The sequence below is a fragment of the Pseudorca crassidens genome, chromosome 19 (genome assembly GCF_039906515.1).
Source record: "Pseudorca crassidens isolate mPseCra1 chromosome 19, mPseCra1.hap1, whole genome shotgun sequence".
Taxonomy (NCBI): Eukaryota; Metazoa; Chordata; class Mammalia; order Artiodactyla; family Delphinidae; genus Pseudorca; species Pseudorca crassidens.
This window is the reverse complement of record NC_090314.1, coordinates 47188192-47208187: the sequence shown is the minus strand read 5'-3', so window position 1 is coordinate 47208187 and position 19996 is coordinate 47188192. Positions and strand designations below refer to the sequence as shown.

The 19996-nt window shown below is 51.1% G+C and overlaps 2 protein-coding genes across 2 annotated transcripts; both read right to left on the bottom strand.

Moving 5' to 3' along the window:
* Positions 1–3347: 3347 nt before the first annotated feature.
* On the bottom strand, positions 3348–6999 carry HEXIM2 (HEXIM P-TEFb complex subunit 2). The gene is given in 3 exon segments (XM_067714226.1): positions 3348–4346; positions 6795–6830; positions 6832–6999. Coding segments are annotated over 3 exon segments (993 nt in total). The 3' UTR covers positions 3348–3557.
* A 7746-nt stretch (positions 7000–14745) lies between these two features.
* HEXIM1 (HEXIM P-TEFb complex subunit 1) lies at positions 14746–17080 on the bottom strand. The gene has a single exon (XM_067714160.1). The coding sequence runs from the start codon at positions 16387–16389 to the stop codon at positions 15346–15348; it is 1044 nt and encodes a 347-aa protein (XP_067570261.1). The 5' UTR covers positions 16390–17080; the 3' UTR covers positions 14746–15345.
* Between the last annotated feature and the right edge of the window lie 2916 nt (positions 17081–19996).

Here is a 19996-nt window from a genome sequence, read left to right as displayed (position 1 = left end):
GCAAGTGCCAAAGGGGGAAGGGAAGGAGAGCCTGATGTGAGGGAGGAAGGAGGACGTCGTTGCAGAAACAGGGGAGTTGGAGGTGGGGGAAAGGCTTGAGGGGGGCGGTTTCCTAGGCTGCAGGGGAGGGTGGCCTGGAGGATGCAGCTGGTTGAGGAAGCAGAGTTTGATCCCGTGAACTTGGGAGCCCCTGCCCTTTAGAGGAAGGAGGGAGAACCAGGAGGGGGAGCGGGGCAGGCGCTTTTAGCCTGCGAGCCGTTTGCTTCCTCTCAGACTTTAGACTGGATGCTCCCGGGGGTGGGGGCAGGGACCTCATCTTCTTAAATGCTTTTAATTTTCAGAGCAGAGCATCATCAAGGTAGGCAGTTCCTTTAGAAATCCTGGCACCAATGGAATGAAATCGAACACATTAAGCAGCAGGAAGAGCACCCACCACCCTCCCACAGCGGGGAAGTGAGGACGGCACTGAGCTGCGTGTGGGTGCCACCTCCGGTCAGCAGGGGGGCTGCGGAGACCTCCCAGGGCTGAGGGGCCACCTGTCACCCCCTTGCAGGCCCCAGAGCCCCCAGAGGACAGCACCCACCGGGGGTCTGGGATGGGGGGGAAGGGATTGGCTGAGCACCGTGGGCTCCTTTGTCAGACCCAGGAAGGAGAGAGGGGGCAGCTACAGGAAGTAAGGGGGGGGAGAGGTGCTCCCTCCGGAATCTCTCCAGCCACTTCCCTCCCCTCCGGCTCCCACAGCTCCTGCACATGCTCAGTGTGCCCTCGAATTGGGTTGGCTGGGGGAGGGCCTTGACTGGCATCCCCACTTAAAGGGCCAGTGCCATCCTTGCCCGCGCCCAACGGGGCGCAATGGGAACTGGCCACCCTCTTCACTCATACCGAACTACTTCACCTCAGACCCCCTTCCCCACGTCCTGGCAGCTCCTCCCGCCGCCTCAGCTGCTCTGTGCACCCCATCACCTCTCATTCTCTGACCCCACTGCAGGCAGGGACTGTCCACTGGACACAGGGGTGTCCACCTGGGGTGGGGAAGAAAGGAGGATCCCAGACCAGGGTACGAAATCCCTCCTGGGAACTACCTGCCTCTCTGGGCCTCCCTCCCCCGGCCCAGCTGACCGAGATGGTCCTGGAAAGCAAATGGCCATGAGGGAATGAGGCACTGAGCATCTGCTCTGGAAAGGCCTGGGGAGAAAAAGGGAGTGTGTCTAAGCCCGGTTTCCCCAGCAGATAGGGTGGTGAAGGCTGTAAACTGGAGCTTCCTCACTGAGGTGGGGTCCCAGGACCAGGCAGCTCGAGAGGGAAAAGCAAAAAGAACCCACATCTGGCCACCGGGGCTGAGCTGGCCCTCCCCAGTGCCGATCCCCGAGTCACGCCAGCTCTACCCTGGGTTCTGGGTACTGAGGTCAGGGACCCAGGTGGGGGGAAGGAGGTGACACTGACTCTTCACTGATCCCTCTCGGCCCCTCCTGACACTCTCCCATCCCACACCCTTCTCCTCTGGTTTTGTTTTTGTTTTGCTCCTCTGTTTTCTTGCCCCATCCTGGGCCCCACCAGCCTTGGGAAAATGAACCCACCTCAGTGTGACCCTGACCCAGAGCCCTTCAGCCATTGTGTGTGTGTGTGTGTGTGTGTGTGTCTGTCTGTTGGGGTTGCAGCAGCTTTTCTCTTTCCAGGCTCCTCAGCTCCTTGACCAAGAAAGGCCAAGCTCCTCACCTCTCCCCTCCCCCGTGTGCAGCTCCTGCCTGCTCAGGGATACACCTCCAGCACCCTCTCCCTCGACGCTGCACCCACAGCCCTCCCCCACACTCCGGCAGCCCTCTGGAATCTCCTCTCCCCTCCTAGTTACTTTTACACACACGCACGCGCGCGCGCGCGCGCCTCCGGGTAAACAACCTTGTCCTGGCCCTGGCCCTCCCCTCTCCCTCCAGCTCCACGCTGAGGAATGCAGCAGCTGGGAGGCTGCCTGCACCCTGCCCAGGGGCCTTCAGGTCCCTGGCTAGCACCCCACAGGGGAAGGCCGGCCTAGGGCCAGCTTTCCTGGAATCCAAAAGCCGCTTCCTCTCTGAGCCTTGGGTTTTCCATCTGCAAAGTGGGGACAATCTTTCCTCTAGCCCTTCCTGACAGAGGTGTGTGGGATCAAAGGGGAGGGGGCTAGGACTCCCAGCCAGGGTTGGGTGGGGGGAGACCCCAAAGATGGGAGATTTTGCTCTCTTAAAACCCATCCCTTCCTAGGATCCGTTCTGGCCTTACTTCGCTGTAGAAGACGCTGGAGAGGTCTGGGTGTGACAGGGCAGAAATGAAAGTTGTCCTGGCAACACACAGGATTTTTCAACATTTCCATCCCAGCGGCTCCCAGGCCTGAGCCCTTCTCTCGCCCAGTGTGGCCTGTCAAGATGAGCTCTCCTGGAACCGAGGTTAGGCCGGGCCCGCCAGGCCTCTGCCCCTCCCTGTGCACGGTGGCAGAGCCAATACAGGCTCACTGGTGAGTTGACTAACTTCCCCTCCACCACCGCAGCCTGACACTCCGCAGCACAAGAACAAGAGACAAGGTGTCTGGGGAGAGGTGGGTCTGCGTGTGAGGGGCGTGTGAGCTCGCTTCAGAGCCCAAGACTGCTGGTGGGTTGGTGGCATATCCGGGCTGACTCAGCTCTCTATCAGACAGACAGGTGAGGGGCTCACCTCAGAGGGAATTAACCACACAGGTGATTAGGCTAAAAGCAGCAGGATGGCACCCCGAAAGCCAAGCCTCCGGCTCTGCTAAGGATCGATCCCCTGCCCATCCAGCCTTGGGCTTATTTTCCATCAGGAGAAAAGTCCCCTTGAGCGCTTACTTGTAAGCGCTCTTCTAGGAGGTCAGGGGGCAAACCTAACCTCCTGCCCAACCCCCAGCTGGGTGATGGGAGGCTGTCAAGCACAGAGAGACACAAGGCACCCAGACCTTGTCCAGCCCAGCCGTCTACACTGTGGGGAGGACAGGGAAAATACAGGGAGCCTGGGAACAAACCCTGAAGAAACCCCTGTACTTGGGCCTAGCCCTCTCCCCTCCCGGGGGAGTTCCCAGGTCCTCACAGCGATCTTGCATCTTAAGTCAGGCTCTGGCTGAACCTGGTGACTCCTGACTGAGACCCCTCCCGCCTCTGCCTTCCCCTCTCTAAAACCTTCAGAGCAGTCTGATGGCCCCCAGATACGTGGAGCAGATTTCAGGCACTCTGGAGACGCTGAGAAGCCCCCGATGCAGGGGTCTGCTGTCCTCCCAGGCTGGGGGCAGCCCCAGGCCTCTCTGCGATGGAAGTGCTTTGATTCTCAGAGCAGCCCTAGTGAAATCAATGCTAGCCACTCCCAAGTGATCTCACCAAAATCATTTAATTCCTTTGTGAAAAATAAGATGACATCAAAGAACAAACTGTGGAAATGACAAGATGGAAGCCGGAACCTAAATTAGCTGTTCTCAGGGGGCGCAGAGGTGCTGAGACCTGCCTCCTTGAGACTCGGCTGGCCTGAGTGTGTACAAAACGGGACCTTCTCCTTGGGTCAGCCTGGATGGGGGGGCACCCCTAGGTGCCCCGCTCCCCACCACGGCGGCCACCTTCTCGGTTCCACATCTCATTCTCCTGCCGAAGCCGCTGGTTCTCCGTCCGGAGCCTCTCTACCTCGGCGGCCAGCTCCTCCACCTGGCGACAGGGCTGCTGGCTGGTGCAGCCCCGCAGCTGCTGCAGCCTCCTCGTCTCCTCCTCGGCCTGCGACAGCCGCCGCTCCAGATCCAGGTAGTCGCGCACCAGCTCCTGCTTGCTACGGCCCTGCAGGCTCTCAGTGTGGTAGCGCTCATAGGCCTCGGAGAAATCCCTCTGCTGGAACTCCCCATGGGCTCGGCCCCTCGAGTCGCTGTCCCCGGCCTCACTCTCCCCACTGGAGCCTGGGTGGGAGGCCCCTTGGGGCACATCCAGGTTGGGCTCCTCGGGGTCTCTGTCGTTCATCAGGAACTGGGTGGTATTGTAGGGCGCCACGGGCTGGCCTTTGGCGAACATCTCCTCTCGGACCCGGGAGGCCCGCTGGCTCTGCCTCTCATCCCGCTGTTGCTTCTCGGCCCAGCTCAGCTCCAGGTAGGGCCGCCAGTGCCGCTTGCGCTTTGAAGGCCGCCGGCGGTGCTTCTTCCGTGCCAGTACGGCCTCCACTGAGCAGCGCCCTGGGCTCTGGGCCCGGGGACCCCTACCGTTCCAGCCTAGGCCACTGCCGGGAGGATCTTCCTCCTCTGAGTGGCTCTCCATCCGGGGTGTCAGGGGCAGGGAACCTCCAGGGTCATGAGGCTCGGGGGATGTTTTGGGGCTCCCAGGAACACGAGAGGTCTAAAGAGAGAGGAAAATGGAGGACAGATCACAGATGGCCCGTCCCATGGTACAATCTTCTGTTCATCCAGCCTGAAGCCGACCTGCCTACACCCAGCTCACTTGGTCCCTCTCTAGCCTCGCACCTTCTACAACCATTTGTCTGTCTCTGGGCTTACCTGTCTGCTGTCTGTCCCCCAACCCTCCCCAAGCAAACTCATGGTGAGAGCCAGAATCTTGCCTGTGTATTTCACTCTGTAATTTCAATGCCTGAAACAGCACCTGGCACAGAGCAGACATTCAATAAATACTCTTTGAAATGGGATGGGAAGCGGCTCCTGATATATTATTGGTTGATCAGAAGCCCAAACGGCGCTTGCTCTTCCCTCTTTCTAGAAAGCTTATCTTTCAGACAGAGCTGGTTTCCTTGCAAGTGGCCTGTACAGTCCCCCAGAGCCCCCCATTCAGAAAAGCCCCACGCCTTGCTTAATGCTCTGCTGTCATTGTCTTGAACTTCTTAGTAATTTTTGAATCAAGAGCCCTTTGCACTGACCCCACAAATCATGTTGCCAATCCTGCTTCCAGCTACTTGCATAACTGATTCTTTTTCATCCTTTAGGGTTAAGTTCCAATGTCAGCTCTTCAGAGAGGCCCTCCCTGACCACCCTATCTAAGTAGCCCCCATTCCCCTTCCCGGTGACTCCCTGTCATGTGACAGTTAATGTCCCACTTAGCATTTAGCACATTACCATTTACCACTTGTCTTTCTCCTAGAAGAATGTGTCGTGTCTGTTCAGCTCACCACTGTGTCGCTAAGCATGGCCCAAGGTGAGTGTTCAATAAATATATGTTAAATGACATAAGCCCAGAAGTGGGGGGGGGGGATCCAAAAGATATTGGAACATGACACTCTCGCTTCTGTCATTCTAGGGTGAATGGAGTGTATTTATTCCAGGCAAGTTGGTATCACTCTTCTACATGAGGGGCAGGAAAGCACTAGGGAGAGGAAGGACCAATCTCCAGTCTGTAGCCCAGAGAATTCTACACCTTATCTAAGAGGCGGAAAGGATTCTGTCAAGCGTGCGTGTGTTCAGGGCATCTGTTTATCTCTGCCGTGGTGAGGGTGGAAGTACTGAGTCTGGGGGAGGAGAATGAATTGCTGGAAGTTTGTGGTTTGGTGAATTCTAATAATAACCACCACCACTGGCACAGTGTTTTATAATGTTCAACACCGTTCGGAGACATCTGAGCATGGGTCTACACGAGTGTAGGGAGTGTACTGGGGGGTGCATGCAGCCCTGTTTAAGAGTCTACACGCGTGTAGGGGGTGTACTGGGGGGTGCACGCAGCCCTGTTTAAGAGCTGGAGGTGTGTTAACGTGCGTTTTGGAGACCCCAAAGTTCTCTTCATAATTTGGGATGGGGTACGTTGGAGTGTGTGTACGTGTGTGTTGTTTGTTGTGTTGTATTGTTACTTTACCTGCAGGGAGAATGTCATAAAGTAACAATACAATCAAGAGTGACAGGCCTTGTCACCACCAGTGTCTTGGGCCAACTGAGAAGACCTTCTGCCCCACCCAGGAAGAGGCAAGGCCACTGGAAGTCCGAGGCAAGGGGGCTTGCTTCGGTGCGCACAGTCATTCACCCGTTCCCAGCCCCCCACCCAAGCCAGCCCTGCCCCTCAGCCCCACATGCTGTCTCCCTCCTGAAGGCTTGTCCCCTTTCCACCATCACCACTATTGCAGATAAGCTGTGTGATCCCGGGTGAGTCATCTGCCCTCTCTGAACCGTCAGGCCCTGACATGCCATGAACTCCAAATTAAATAAATCTGAAAAATTTACTGGAAGTCGCTAGGTAGGGTGGATCAGAGGACTAGAGTTCCCTTCTTACCTACAGGGAGCTGTGGACTAGGGGAGAAGAATGGGCAAGGTGGGGGCCGGTGAGAGAGAGCATAGGGTGGGAGGGTTTGGGCTCCTGTTGCCAGATCAGAAGGTGACGTTCTCTGAGGGCATGCATTAGATGTTCTCTGATACAATCTGTCTCTCCCCTCTCTCCTGGGTGATTTCCTACCCCCTAACCTCCATCCTAAATTATGAACCGATGGCTCAAACTCTTCTCCCTGCTTCAGACTTGGTTCACAGCCTAGACAAAATGCAAGGCAGTGTTTAAGACGCTAAGTTTAAACCCTGGGTCTTCTGCTTGCTGGCTGCATGATTCTAGAAAAGGCATGTCAGCTCTCAGAACATCAGCTTCTTTGAAATGGAAATAGTAATTTCTACCCTGAATGGCTACTAGGATTTCATGAGATAGCGCAGAATTAAATCTGCCATATTGCTCAGCGCGTAGTGGGGACTCATTTAAAAATACTGGTTTTCCAAATCCACTAACACATCTGAGACAAGAAGCCGGGATCCCAGTTGGCAGGGCCCATGCGCAGGGCACTCAGGTGGTTGGGAGAATGGGGCTTACCTTGGCCTCCTCCAGGGCTGCTGGTGACTCTGTGCTAACAGTTGGTCTGGTTTGGAGTAGCCACCTTCTTCTGTTCCAAATCTTTCAGCAGATGCCTTTTAACTAGTGACGCCTGCTTTAAATAACGGAAACCTAAGTCCCGAGGGAGAATCTTCAGGAAGACTCTGGCTACCCAGCAAATTTTTACCAAGCCGGCGGCGGCCATTTTCTAGCACCAGACCTGCACACCCTCATTTTCAAATGAAGGGCCGCCTCCAGCCTTGTTTTCACACCTAACGCCAGCAAGGGGTCAAATGGAGATCAAGGGGCCATCTCCCCAGTCCTGTTCCTCAGGCCCCAGGCCAGGGCTTACATCCTATACTCTTCTCCTGAAACTCACTGAGGCAGGCTGGCAGTTAGGAAGCTAGGCCTCAGCTTTGTTCCCCCAGCAACCAAAGAGGGGAAAAGACTGCCTGGGGAGGCGAAGACACAGCAATGACCTGGACAGGCTGGGAGTGGAGTGGGTCGGCGGCTCCGACAAGCCCGAGGAGGAGTCCTTTCCCCACTGCCTCCAGCGGCCCCAACCTTGACTGCAGGCCCCCACCTCCTCCCCAGGCTGGGCTCCAGAAGTCATCACCTCAAAACACACGACTGGGCCCAGCCTGGGGCTGAGGCCTTTTCACCTACAGGGCCTGGCCTGCCTCCCTCCTTCTTCTCAGGGTGGGAAACGGAGGAAAGGGTAAGAAGTCTTCGCACTACAGGCAGCTGGGAGGGAAACCCAACAGGGATAAGGAAGGATTCCTTGGAAGAGGGGAAATGATCCGGGAAGGAGATTTTGCAAAGGCGGAACTGACCTATTTGCTGTCAGGGGCTATGCACAGGACTACATCTGTGTGTCTTTCTGTGCGACCGCCTGTCTGCAATTCCCAACGGCTCAGCCCTACCTCTTGCTGCAGTTGCTGCAGCTCTGGTCAAGCCGCTCAGGCACTGAGGTTGGGGGAAGGCCCCCCACCCCGTCCTGGCAGCGCGGTGCCTGCTGGGGATTGTAGTTCTTCTAGCTAGGGAAGGCGGATCAAGATCCTGTAATTTCAACAGACACACAGAAAACTCTAAAACCCATCTACCCTTGCGCGAATGGCGTCCCGCGCTCACCGATGCCCCTTTGATTGGTCCACTCGCCTGCCAATATTCCCTTTTTCGTCAACGATTAGCTGTGCGGAAGCACAATCCAACCGCCTCTCCGAGCTCAATTAAAGAGTTCATTGATGGCGTTAATCTTTACTGGGCAGAAAACAGATCCGGCTGAGAGGGGAGGGGCTTGGACGCGGAGGGATCCTCGGCCCTAGAGGAAGGCGACGAGAAGGATCGGTGGCCGCCGCCGCCATTTTGGGCTGGGAGGAGGCAGCGGAGGGACTCGCTGCGCAGTGAGAGCACCCCATGGGGGGTGGTCCGGGCGCGGGGAGAGGCCGGGCCGAGTGGGCTGCCTGAAGTGGCGGCGCCGGGAGACGGCGGGGGGTGGGACCGGGGACCGCCGGGGGGGTGAAGGTTGGAGTCTCTCTGGCCGGGCCCGGTCCTCAAACCATCCCGGCAGCCCCGCAGCCTCGCCTCTCACAGAGGGCGGGGTTCTTGGGTAATTACCGCGTATTTCCCGAGACCCCAGCTGAGTAGAGACCGGGTGAAATGACTCTCCTTTGCTCTTTCCACGGGGGCGCAGATCCCGATGCCGAGCTCCGCTAAGTTCTTTCCCCACCCCCATGCGGCCTGGGTATAGCGGCGAGGCCCGGCGTAGCGGGAACCCCCACTTCGATGGGCGCCGCGGGGGCGGGTGGAGGTCGCAGCTCCGACTGCGCGTTCCTCTGGCGTGGCAGTCAGCTGGAGACTCCGAGGGCAGAGAGCCAGGTGCACCCACCATCTCCCCCCGTACACCAAGGCCATCCCGCGGCCAGGGCTGTGATCAGGAACAGCCTTCTTCCTACTGTAGCAACCACTAATTCTCCCCAGGGACCAGCTAGATCGGGGCACGTGGAAATCTCTGAGCGCTCTTGCCCTCGAGATCTCTCCTGTCCAGCCCCGATTCTCTGAACGACCTGACCTCGCACGTCGCCAGCCGCTTTGGGAAACTCCAAAAGTGTGCTGTTCCACGTCTCTTGAAAGTTTACACCAAAGGGGTTTGCGCTTTTGCCCTTTGCAGAGTTGGGACACAAAACAACTTGGAGTCGCCACGGTTCTGGGAATAAACATGGAGTGGCCCATTTCGGATGCTTCAGGAACATCTGTTTGCATTTTGAAATCTGAGCCATAACTTTTACCAAAACTTTTGGAGATGGCCGCCCTCCTAAAGGAAAAAACGAACTAAGTCCAACGTAGTCTTTATAAGGCTACAAATTCTTTCCAGTTTAAAGAACTTTTCTCCCACAGACGAAACAAAATGGGGGAGTATTTTGCCACTGGTGCATTGTTACTAGGGAATCTCTATTTTGAAATAACAAGTAATTGAAAGTCACTTCTGTGGATCCCAGATGGCCACCAAAATAGAAATTGCAATTTTGAGCTACTTCATATATGTGGCGTTTGGGGGAGCAGGGGAAACCTACTTTGAGAAAATAAACACTCAACCGTATAGCTGTAGCAGCTTCTTAAGGATTGAAGTTTGATGTGAAATTCTTTTCTTGAATTGCAGATGAAACCATTTTGTTTCTTACTGCTTGAAATCTAAATTCAGAGAGATTCATAGGTCAGGGGTAGCTTAATGTTGTTGCTAAAAGGTCAGTTGAAATTATGCCTAGGTAGACTCGGAATTAGGAGAGTGACTGGGCGGTGAGCTTTATCTTAGAGGGTACCTTGTGATGCGTCTCATTGCTGATTACAGATGGTCAAATCGTTCCGAAGCATTTGGCCTTAATAGCAAAGTTTCTTCAGAACTGAAGCCCTGTTCCTCCTATTAATAAAGTGATTTTTTTTTTTTTAAGTTGTAAGAGTGACAGTTCCATAGCTTTAACTGTTTTCTCCCTTTGCCCCCCATATGTTCTCAGAGAAAGTCTTAGAACTGGATTGCAAAAATACGATCACCTTTGACTCAGGTTAATCTAAAATTTGAACCACTTATCCTAAATAAAGCTTCAGGACACTTGATTCATGCTGTGGGTTGACTTGGCTTATGTCATGTTCACTTCACACTGTTGTTCAGATCAAGAGAATATGCCAGTTAGGAAAAGCTGACACTAACTTGGTAGGAGTTAAATAGTTACAGCTGAAAGGGGCTTTAAAGACTATCTTTGTGGTTCCTCTGTCAAGAATTTAATGGCGGAGGATCTCAGACTGTGATTTATCCTCCATTGTGAAGTAATCTATAGTTAAACCTTTGGAAGCTACTAAGTGGAGAATACTACTGTACCAGGTGCAGAAATTTGGTACTTGTTTTTAAAGATGAAAGTTTATCATATTTAAGGTTGACCCATAAGCTTTTCCTTTCCTTGATAAGAGAAGTTGGGAGTAAAATCAGTTCATTTAATGGTCCCTTGGTTATCTACTGAGCAAAACACAGCACTGGAAGTTAGGAACTCCCAGGTTCTATTTCTGTGTGTGCTACCACAGATTTGGTTGGCTTGGCTAGAGGCCAAATCCTGAAGATGAGGCCAAACTGGCCGTTTTGTTGCTGAGTCTATTGTTGTCTAACTTTCGACTAGACCTTCAACTTCCTCCTCAGCTCTCCTCTTTCAGATGAGTTGCTCTGTGGTTTATGACAAACCCTATATGCCTCAGTTTCCTAATTTGAAAATGGTATCAATGCAGCCTCCCTCATAAATACCTTGAGTAACTACTCTTCAGTGGCCATGTAAACATTTACTTGCTCTAACTTCGTTACTTGGAAACTTTAGGACTTCTGCTTCAAAGGTTATTTAGGGCATTTGGGAGGCCTACCTTACCAAAGTGTGGCCTTGGTTGCCATGGGCCATCCAAATAGGTTGAACGAGGGTCAGTCTCAGGGTACCAAGCAGTTGTTACCGCAAGTCCTGGATGTTTTACGTCTGCCTGATGGCCACCTCCTGGGAGTAGTGGCTATGCGTGAGCAGCATTCATTGACAGAGGTAGGAGTAGTTCTTTGCAGCAGTCCTCCTCTTCAGGATGAAGATACTTGCTTCTGAACTATTTGATTTCCAGTTAGTTTTTTACTTTGTTTAGCCCTCACCATCCTCTTTGTCTTTTCTCTTTTTAAATTCAAATGTTTGCTCTTTTAAATGCACTTTTAGTAAGACCCAGAGAGGAGGGTAGAACTAACCTCCTAGACATTCCCCTCCATCCTCTGGTTGGTCTTCTGCCTTTGACTGAAAGTTGTCCTGGAGTTATCCAGGTATGCAGAATTGCGTGCTTAAAGCCAACTTCAGAACTTCAAATCTTCTCTGACGCTCTGGAGTTTAGGACAAATTCTACTCGGTAGTTTACGAGAGCAGTGATGCTGTCATTTTCTCAAATTCTTGTGCATGGAACACTCTACATTTCCTACATTTTCCTTCAGGAATATCCTTTTTGATCACCGTAGATCCAGGGCTTTTTAACATTTCACACACAGTCAGTGGATGTATCAAATAGAATATGCCTTCAGATGAGGGTTTACAATACGCTTCTGAATTTTTGCTCTTTTTGGAAAATTCTAAGCCAGATGTAACTGCTCTTGGTGCTGTATTGAGGGAAAGAATCACACTAGCTGTTTCAGGAGGCTTACCAACAGTTCCTGGTACCAGCTCAACCATTTGAAAGAATTTTGTTGGTGTGCAGAAGTTTGTTAGTAAACTACTAGGATTATTCCTGCTGTTACCCATGTTACATCATTTGTCATAATTGGACTGCCTCTAAGTAAAGCCCAAGAAAAACTTCATTCAGGAGGATTTGTGAGAGCTGTGTTATTGATCTGTCTGAAACCAGCCTTTGTTTTTTCAACAAGAAATGAAATGAGGTTGTATGCTTTCCAGCATTCAAGGACAAGTGGCAGAAATTGGCCAAATCGTGAATCTTTGCCACCTAGACCATATATTTTGTCTTACTTACAGAGTATGACTATTACCCTTTGGTAAGCAGATCCCACTCTTCAGGGCCTGAATTTGACATTTTCTTTTAAAAATTAGTTTTTACTTCTAGCAACAACCATTTACACTTTACACGAGAAAGGATAGTGGAATTTTATTCCAATAATCTTGCTTGAGAAATGTGAAAAATCATTTAAAAGAACTCACAAACTCAGGTGTACTTAGGTACAAGTACAGTGCTATTTAACTCTAGCCAGCTTTTCTGTCACACTGTTGTGAATACTTGTTTCCTTTCTGGTGGTGTAAGTGGACAGGGGGACACCTGTAGTACATTACCTAATATTTGACTAAACATTGGTTTTCTGAAGGTAGACTATTTAGTTGTGGATTTTGTTTATTTCTGTAGATTCCCTCTTTGATTTCTCTCACTTTTGAAGTCACTGGGTTAAAGTATATTTATTTATATTTCCCCAAGCAAAGGATTTTTATTTTACTCTGAACAAAGTGAAAATTAAAATACTGATCAAATGGGCAACTGCTCTGGTCTTAAAAAGAACCAATAATGATACCAATGGTACCTTACTTTTGGATAGCCTATTTTCATGCTGTCTCCTTTAATCCTTAACAGCAGTTATGTGAAGTAGGCACGGCCCCATTTTGCTGATGAAGAATTAGGCTTAGAGAGTTTAATAAGAGATGCGTCCAGGGTTGTACCGCTAGTATTTGTCAAAGGTATAACTAGGAACCTGGTTTTTGACTCCTAGTCTGGTCTAATTTTATAATGTTTCCTCTCTTTAGATACCTAGTCCATTTTTCAGAACTAAACCAATCTGGAGCTCCTTGGCTTGTTCCCCTGCAAACTGAAATCTAAAGGGCTCTGTCTCTTGAGGGTCACTTTAGGTTATAGGCTGGCCCAAGAAAAGTTTTCCTTACTCAGAGGAGGATTAAGCAGTCCAGCCAGCTGTCTCCAAAATTTGGGAAGTGCTTTGCCCTGGCTGGATATCCAGGCCCCAGTATAAGAAAGAGAACTGAAATTGCTAATGTGTAAGCATGATCTTTGGAGCAGCTCATTTACAATGTTTAGCAGAAAAGCCTTTAGTGAAAGGCTAGAGTGGACTTGAGGATCAGTTGTCGTGATCCCGTTAGTATAGGTAGTTCAGAGTCTTTTCTCTCTGCCCTTAGAGCAATATGTTAGGTGTTTCAATGTAGAAAGTGGTGATAGAAAACTGAAATTTTGCACAAATCTCATCATTCTAAGAGCATAAATGCAATAAATGCAGTAAAATGTCGGTGCCTTTGAAAGCAAACTTCAGACAAAGTTGCATATCTCAAGGTAAATCAAAGTAATTTATGACAGTTACTTAAAGCTAAATATTTATATATATTTTTAAGACTGGATTGAATGTCTCCTAAAACTTACACTTTTTTCCTGATGATAAATGCACTAAGAGTCTTTCTAAGACTAATAGTCGGGGAAACAAGATGGTTATATTTAAATTCATCTTGTTAAGTAAGAAGAGTTTCTGAAATCAGAGGTCATCACTGCTGCATCCTATATAGTTCAGTCAAAATGAGGCTTCTGCTGTGCACTGTAAAGGCAGAGGGCAGTGTTGCTGCTTCTGGGACTGCTGCATGACGTCATGGCAGAAGGAAAATTAAAAACACAAAAACTATTTCAAAATAGACTTTTAATGTAATTTTTAGGCCAAAGGAAAAGCTGATCATACATCGTCTCCAGTGGACCATCTGCCAGAATAGGGCCAGCTCAGTCCAGCTTTGAAGGCCCTGAGTCAGGCTTAACTGCCATAATTTCCCTTGATTCATGGATTTGTGTTGCTTCTCATGCATAAGGTGCATTTCACTCTTGACATACCCACCACCTCCACTACTTCATTTAGCTGCAAAAGCAAGCTTCCCAATGGGAGGTTTTTTCCCAAGGGTTCTTAACCTTCAGGGAGTTTGATAACTTCATGTTCTCTCGAACCCTCGCCCCAGAAAAATGTACACATAATACAAGTCTACATAAAATTGCATGGGGTTCATGGAGCCCAAGGCCCCCTATGGTTTCTAAGGCCCCATGTGAAGGAACCCCTGTGCTAGTGATTTGAACAATGCAGTTGCTCTAGGGAAACACTGACACAGGGCAGGTAAAGATGGGCTGGGTTAATCATGGTGACAGGAGGGAACAATCTTACAATTTCTTACTATTTTGATTTGGGGGCAGAAATTAATTCTCAGGGCCTCCCTGCATTTTCAAGAGCAGAACTACTCAAGGACTAAGCAGCTATCAGTAGTTTAGGAGATTGAGGAGAATAGCGGCTGTATAGGGAAGGTGCATGGTTCCCACTTGGCCCCTAAGGACTTAATTTAGCTCCTTAACCAGAAGCTTTACATTTGGTTTGCAGTGAGGGGGCATTTCTAATTTTAGTTTGACTCTCATGGAAAGGTGGACAGCTTCTATTCCTTTTTTTTTTTTTTTTTTTTTGGTATAGGGAGCACCTAAGTATTGGACAATTAGGGTTAAGTCCTTGGAATGCCCCAAATGGCCATTTCCTCTATAAATATAATATTCTCTACCTCTGAATATTTTAACATAAAGAGCTGCCTCACAAGTCCATCCAGCCATTGCTTGCACTAAGAAAGCAAGAGGTTTACGAAGAGCCTTTTCCAGGCATCCAAGAACAACTTCCAGCCTTATTGGGAGGAGAGGGGAATGACTAAAACCACACTTGTAGGAATGAAATGAGGCTGTCAGTTGTCGAACCTGACAAACTGCCAAATTAGGCTCACGTTTTTGTTAATAGACTTTTGAACGGCTATTGAGAAGCAGAATTAAAATTTTAAGCTGCTGATTGTAGTTACTTTCTACTCCCCAAACACCCAACACTGGTTTATTTCTCCAGCATCAAGAAAGAAAACCAAGGCACTAGAAAACAAGCACACTTAAGTACTGAAGATAATTAAATCTTTATATTTTGCCGGAACTGTATATTGTAGCACACTAAAACCCATTCAAGGGAAAACTGGGCAAATTGAAAATTCTCCCATTAAAGATTGTTTTTTGAAAATGGACAAATTAGATGATTCCTTTACCCCCCCAAAAACGCAATCACGTAAGTCAGTACTATTCTCAATTAGCTCTAGAAATCACACTGAAGCTACATTACATGTACAAATATTAAATTTATTATAACTAGAATGAATTGAATGGTTCTCAGATTTGGCCACCTTATAGCTCCATTTAAGGAGGGGATTTTTAACAGAAAAATGCTTTATAACTTGGTCAAATTACACATTAAAAAAGAAAAAAACTCCTAAAAAGGAAAACAAGAAAAGCAACCCTTCAGTTTCACATAATTAAAGAACAGGAGAAAGCACACAAGCTACATCATAGCTAAATTTACCAAACCAACCAAAGCCAGGGGGGATTTCTTTTCTGATTATGTGTCATAAAAAGGTCCACTGTCTTATATACACATGTATATAATGTTACATTCCGTCACTGTAAAAAGTCCCCTTTGCCCCCCTCCCCCCCCAAAAGTTTCAGTCTAGTCTCCAAACTTGGACAGCGGTGCTCGCTCCTGCTGCCGGTGCAGTTCGTTCTCCGTCAGCAGCTGGAGGTTCTCGGCGCGCAGCCGGTCTAGCTCCAGCTCCAGCTCCCGGACCCGCGCGTCGTCGCCGCCCAGCCGCTTGCTTTCCAGCCGCAGCCGGTTATTCTCGTCCTCCATACGCGAGAGGCACTTCTCCAGCTCCAGGTACTCTTTGATGAGCTCCTGCTTGCTCATGTTCTGCAGGCTCTCCGCGTGGTACCGCTCGTAGGTCTCCGAGAAGTCCCGCTGCAGAAACTCGCTGCCGTCTCCTCCCATCCCGTCGCTGCCCCCATCCTCCTCGCCCGCTTCTTCCATAAAGTCCTCATCGCTGGTGTCGTCAGATTTGGCAGCGGCCCGTTTGGGATAGAGGCCGGTTTTAAGATCCGGCTCCTCCTGGTCGTGATCATCCATGAGGAACTGCGTGGTGTTATAGGGAGCCACTGGCTGGCCCTTGGCGAACATCTCGGCTCGAATCCTCGAAGCTCGCAGGCTCTGTTTCTCATCGAACTTTTTCTTCTCCTCCCAGGTCAGCGTGTAGTACGGTTTCCAATGCCGCTTCTTCTTCGAGGGGCGTCTCCTATGTTTTTTCTTGCCCAGCTGTCTCTGCTGCTGTCCCCACGCCTCCTCGCCCCCTGCGGTAGAAGCTCCCAACTTGTTGGCCTTCGGCCTCTGTTCCCCTCCCGCCGCCGGCTGGGGGGAACCGCCAGCGGACAAGTCGTCCCCATTCTGGCCCTTCTCACCCGCTTCCGGACAGCTGGATTCTGGGCAGACCTGGGTCTGCACGGGAGGCGGCTGGAGCTCCAGGCTCCCTTCCCCGCCCAGCCCCGGAGAGCCACCCGACTGGGGGGACGCTCTCGATTGCCACCTACTGTCCTCCTCGGGCACCCGCTCCTCCGCGCCTGGGGGGCGATCAGAGTTCGGCTCTTCATGGACAGCAGCAGCACCTGTACAGTTGCTAGTTTGAGGCTGGTGCTGATACTCTGACAAGAGTGGCTCGGCCATTGCTAATAGAATCCTCTTCTCGGAGTTTGAAGAATTTTGGCTGTAAGTCCTTAAGGAAAAAAGGGTTTTCTTTTCTTTCAAAAATGTCCAGCACAGTCCTCTTCGGTCTGTAATTCCTGCAGTGATGCCTTCAGCCAGTCCTTCTGTCAGCAAACTCCAGTTGCAATTTGGGGGCGCTCAAGTCAGTAAAGGGTTAAGGGCCCACAGCGCGGCCGGCTAGCGGGTCCAAGGGGGTGCAGCAGCAGGAACAGTAGGTGTTGTGCAGGGGGGGGTGGGCCTCAAGCCTCCCCGCAGAGCGCCCCCGCGATCAAGGAGTTGGTGGGCAAGGAGATTAGGTTAAATCCAACGGGCTAAACCCAGCCCCGAAGGGGTTAAAACTACCCGATGACGCTGACTCCGAGGGGCCGGATCCACAAAGGGTTAAATCCCCTGCCGCAGAGCCCACAAGGGGTTAAAGTCCCAGAGCCTCCTCCTCCCACTTCCACGGGTGTCGCTCCAACCCGTGCTCCCACTTCCCTAGGCCCGGCCGGAGCCTCAGCCGAGGACAGACAAACTCATCTCCCCTTTGGCTCGATGCTCTGCTCAGCTCAGTTCTCCTCCGCCTCCTCCTCTTTTTCCTCCCTCCCTCCTCCCCCCTCCGACAGCTCCTCTTCCGCCTCCTCCCCCAACTTCCCCTCCCAACCTGCCTCTCCACCTGCCAACTTCCAACTGCTGCCTCCCAGCCCTCTGCGCCCCTTTTATATAGAAGACGGTCCGCCCCGCCCATGCGCATGCGTAACGGGGTCCCCATCGCAGGAAGCTGGGAGTCGTAGTTCCCATCTTTCAGGCCCGCCGTCCTCTCGCGCCGTGCGACGTAGCCAATCCCAGGGCGCGTCGGGGGCGTCTTCCAGGCCACCTCCTTCCATCGTTTATCCCTCGCTAGAGAAACGTGAGCGCCCATTGGTCAAGAGGCACATGTCTCGCCGAGGAAGGAAGGCCGATCGCAGAGAAGATGGGGCGGGTTCTGGACCATACCATTCTGCTTCAGGAATACGAGAAGATTCGATGGCCTATGAGGGCCCGCACAGAATATTTTTATGAAAAGGTGCGTCCTAAAGGCTACTATTGTATTCTGTCCTCAGCGGAAAGGTTCTGAAGGTCATAAACACTTGTTAGCTAAAGCAAGAATGGTTTACTCCTAAAAAGTAGTCCCTAAAGTGTAAACGAGGATTTAATTCTGTAAAGAGAGATATTGGCCCATGGCTAATAATTCTCGATTCTTAAAATTATAGGAATGTCTTTAAGGTGTGTGGTTAGTGACTGGGATTGACGTTTGCGGAAGGATATTGTGAACACATTTTTGTTTAAAAAAGCGCATGAAGAAGTAAACAAATGAAGAATAAAAAGTGCCGCCTTAAAGGGACAGTGTGACTGCGTTAGGGCAGCAACCTCGGACTAGGCCTCGGAAAATGAGAAAGCAGGTTCGAGTCCCGGTTGATGTCCGCCTTCGGACTGGTCTCGGGACCCTTGGCCGAAAGTGGCCGAGTCCCAGCCCCAGCGTAGTCCTTCTGGGCCACCGCCGCCCCAGGGGCCAGTGCAAAATGGTGGGCCGTGACCGAGGCTCTCGCCTGGGCCGGGAAGCACCGGGTGTGCGCCCTGGACTCCCCCGAGACCCGGCCTGTAAGGCCTCGCCCCCTCCTCCCCCTCCCCGGGCCTCAGCTTCTATCGAAGAAAATGGTCTTCTGGGGCCGTCTTGGTCTCTTCAGTTGGGAACCGACCAGGACATTTTCCTGAGCCCGGACAGGAGAGTCCAGGGCTGCTGCTGAGCCTCTTTGTTGGGGGAGGGGTTCGAAGTTAATGCTGAGTTGAAATAATCGAGCCTGGCTAGTCGAGAGAGAAGGGGGAATCAGCCACAGAGGCTCTTCCTTGTCAGTGGGCGCTGGGCAATACCGGGAGGGAAGCAGAGCCAGAGGCTTCCGCAAGGAGGAAGCCTTGCCCAGAAATGGAGGCAGGGGGATTCTGGCCCAGAACTGTGGGACAGATTCATGGCGGAGTGGAGGGGGGCGGCGACATAGTCTCCTTGTGAAAATTCTCCAGATTCCAAGCTCCCGCCCAAAGGACAGGGGCCGGGAGTAGCCCAAACCCTCCGCCCAATTCACTTAGGCCTAAAATCACCCCGAAATCTCAGTTTCTCCCACTTGCCATACGCACAGTGACCCGTTCTATTCTTACTGTTCTTACTATTTCTTCCTCAGCTGCCGTGTATTACATTGCAACGGCTTTCCACCGCACAACGTTCTTTTACACACAGAACCATTTGCCCCACCACAACAGCCCAGTGAGTTAGGCAAGGTAGGGATTATTGTCTCCATTTTAGAGATAAGAAATCTCAGAAATTGACTTGTCCAAGGTCACATGACAATTGAGTGGCAATTTCAGCTAAAGCGAAGGTCTTTGTGTGTGACCCCGTGCCATTTTTCTTTCTGTCACAAACACAGAATTCCTTTTTTTTCGTAAGAACGCTAGATTTGGTTCCTTTTCATCTCCAACAACTTCAGCCTAATTCAGGTCCTTATTTCTTTTTTCTCTCTCTCCTTTTTTACCCTCTCCCCCAACCTTTTTTTTTTTTTTTTTTTTTCTGGCTGCACCACACAGCATAAGGGATCTCAGTTCCCCAACCAGGGAACGAACCTGGCCCCCTGCAGTGGAAGCGGGGAGTCTTAACCACTGGACCACCAGGGAAGTACCCCAGGCCCTTCTTCACTTAGCAAACATCGGATAGAAGGGCACAATGGTGAATAAAATGTCATCCTTGCTACTCAGGTACTGTGTAGCGAGGCCATCAAACCACAGTAAGCAAGTGAAGAAACTCCTGGTAGGAGCTTGTGAGCCAAGTTGCTTAGGAGTTGAGAATTGTGGACAGGTTTCATGCAGGAGGTGACTTCTTGGCTGTCTCTGAAAGACGAAGCATTTTCAGGCAGAGTAGCATGAAGTAGGGCATTCTATGAAGAGCAAGCATCTCATCCCAAGACAGGTCTTGTCTGGGGACTCAGGAGTGGTTCTGTGGGGAAGTGGTGATGGGTATGCCCAGAGGGAGAGGCAAGCAAGAGTGACCCTGAGGCACATCCAGGTGTTTTGAGGTTGAACATCCTAGCCTGTTTTCCCTGGGCTTCCAAGAACTCAGGTCTATCTGAAAAGCCTGCCCCTCCTCTGTGCTGCTTCATCAGTCACACAGGAGGCTTCCCGGGAGCAAGAGCTGCCCCTCACACTGGGAGCTCCCCGAGGAAAAGAGTCTTTGCAGAGAACTCGACCGAGAGTCAGAGACTTCCAAATTGTTCCATTTTCAGACGCCTGAGGACTCCTGGGTACCCTCAATCAGGGGATTCGGAAGGTAAACTGAGCCCAACCTCAGTCTACTGGACAGGGCTCAGCTATATGGACTCATTTGCCCTATTAGGGGAGGGGTGGCCAGACTGATAGTTCGTAACTCTAGAATTCTATGAAAGGAGGCCACGCACCTTGATATTAGCTGAGGTTTAACTCTTTGCTAGGCATTTACAGGTCCTGGTCATTTATTTTTAATTTTTTTATTTTTATTTTTGGCTGCGTTGGATCTTTGTTGGATGTG

Coding starts and splice junctions, on each gene's coding strand:
- HEXIM1 (XM_067714160.1), bottom strand. CDS start 16,389: ATGGCCGAGCCACTCTTGTCAGAGTATCAGCACCAGCCTCAAACTAGC.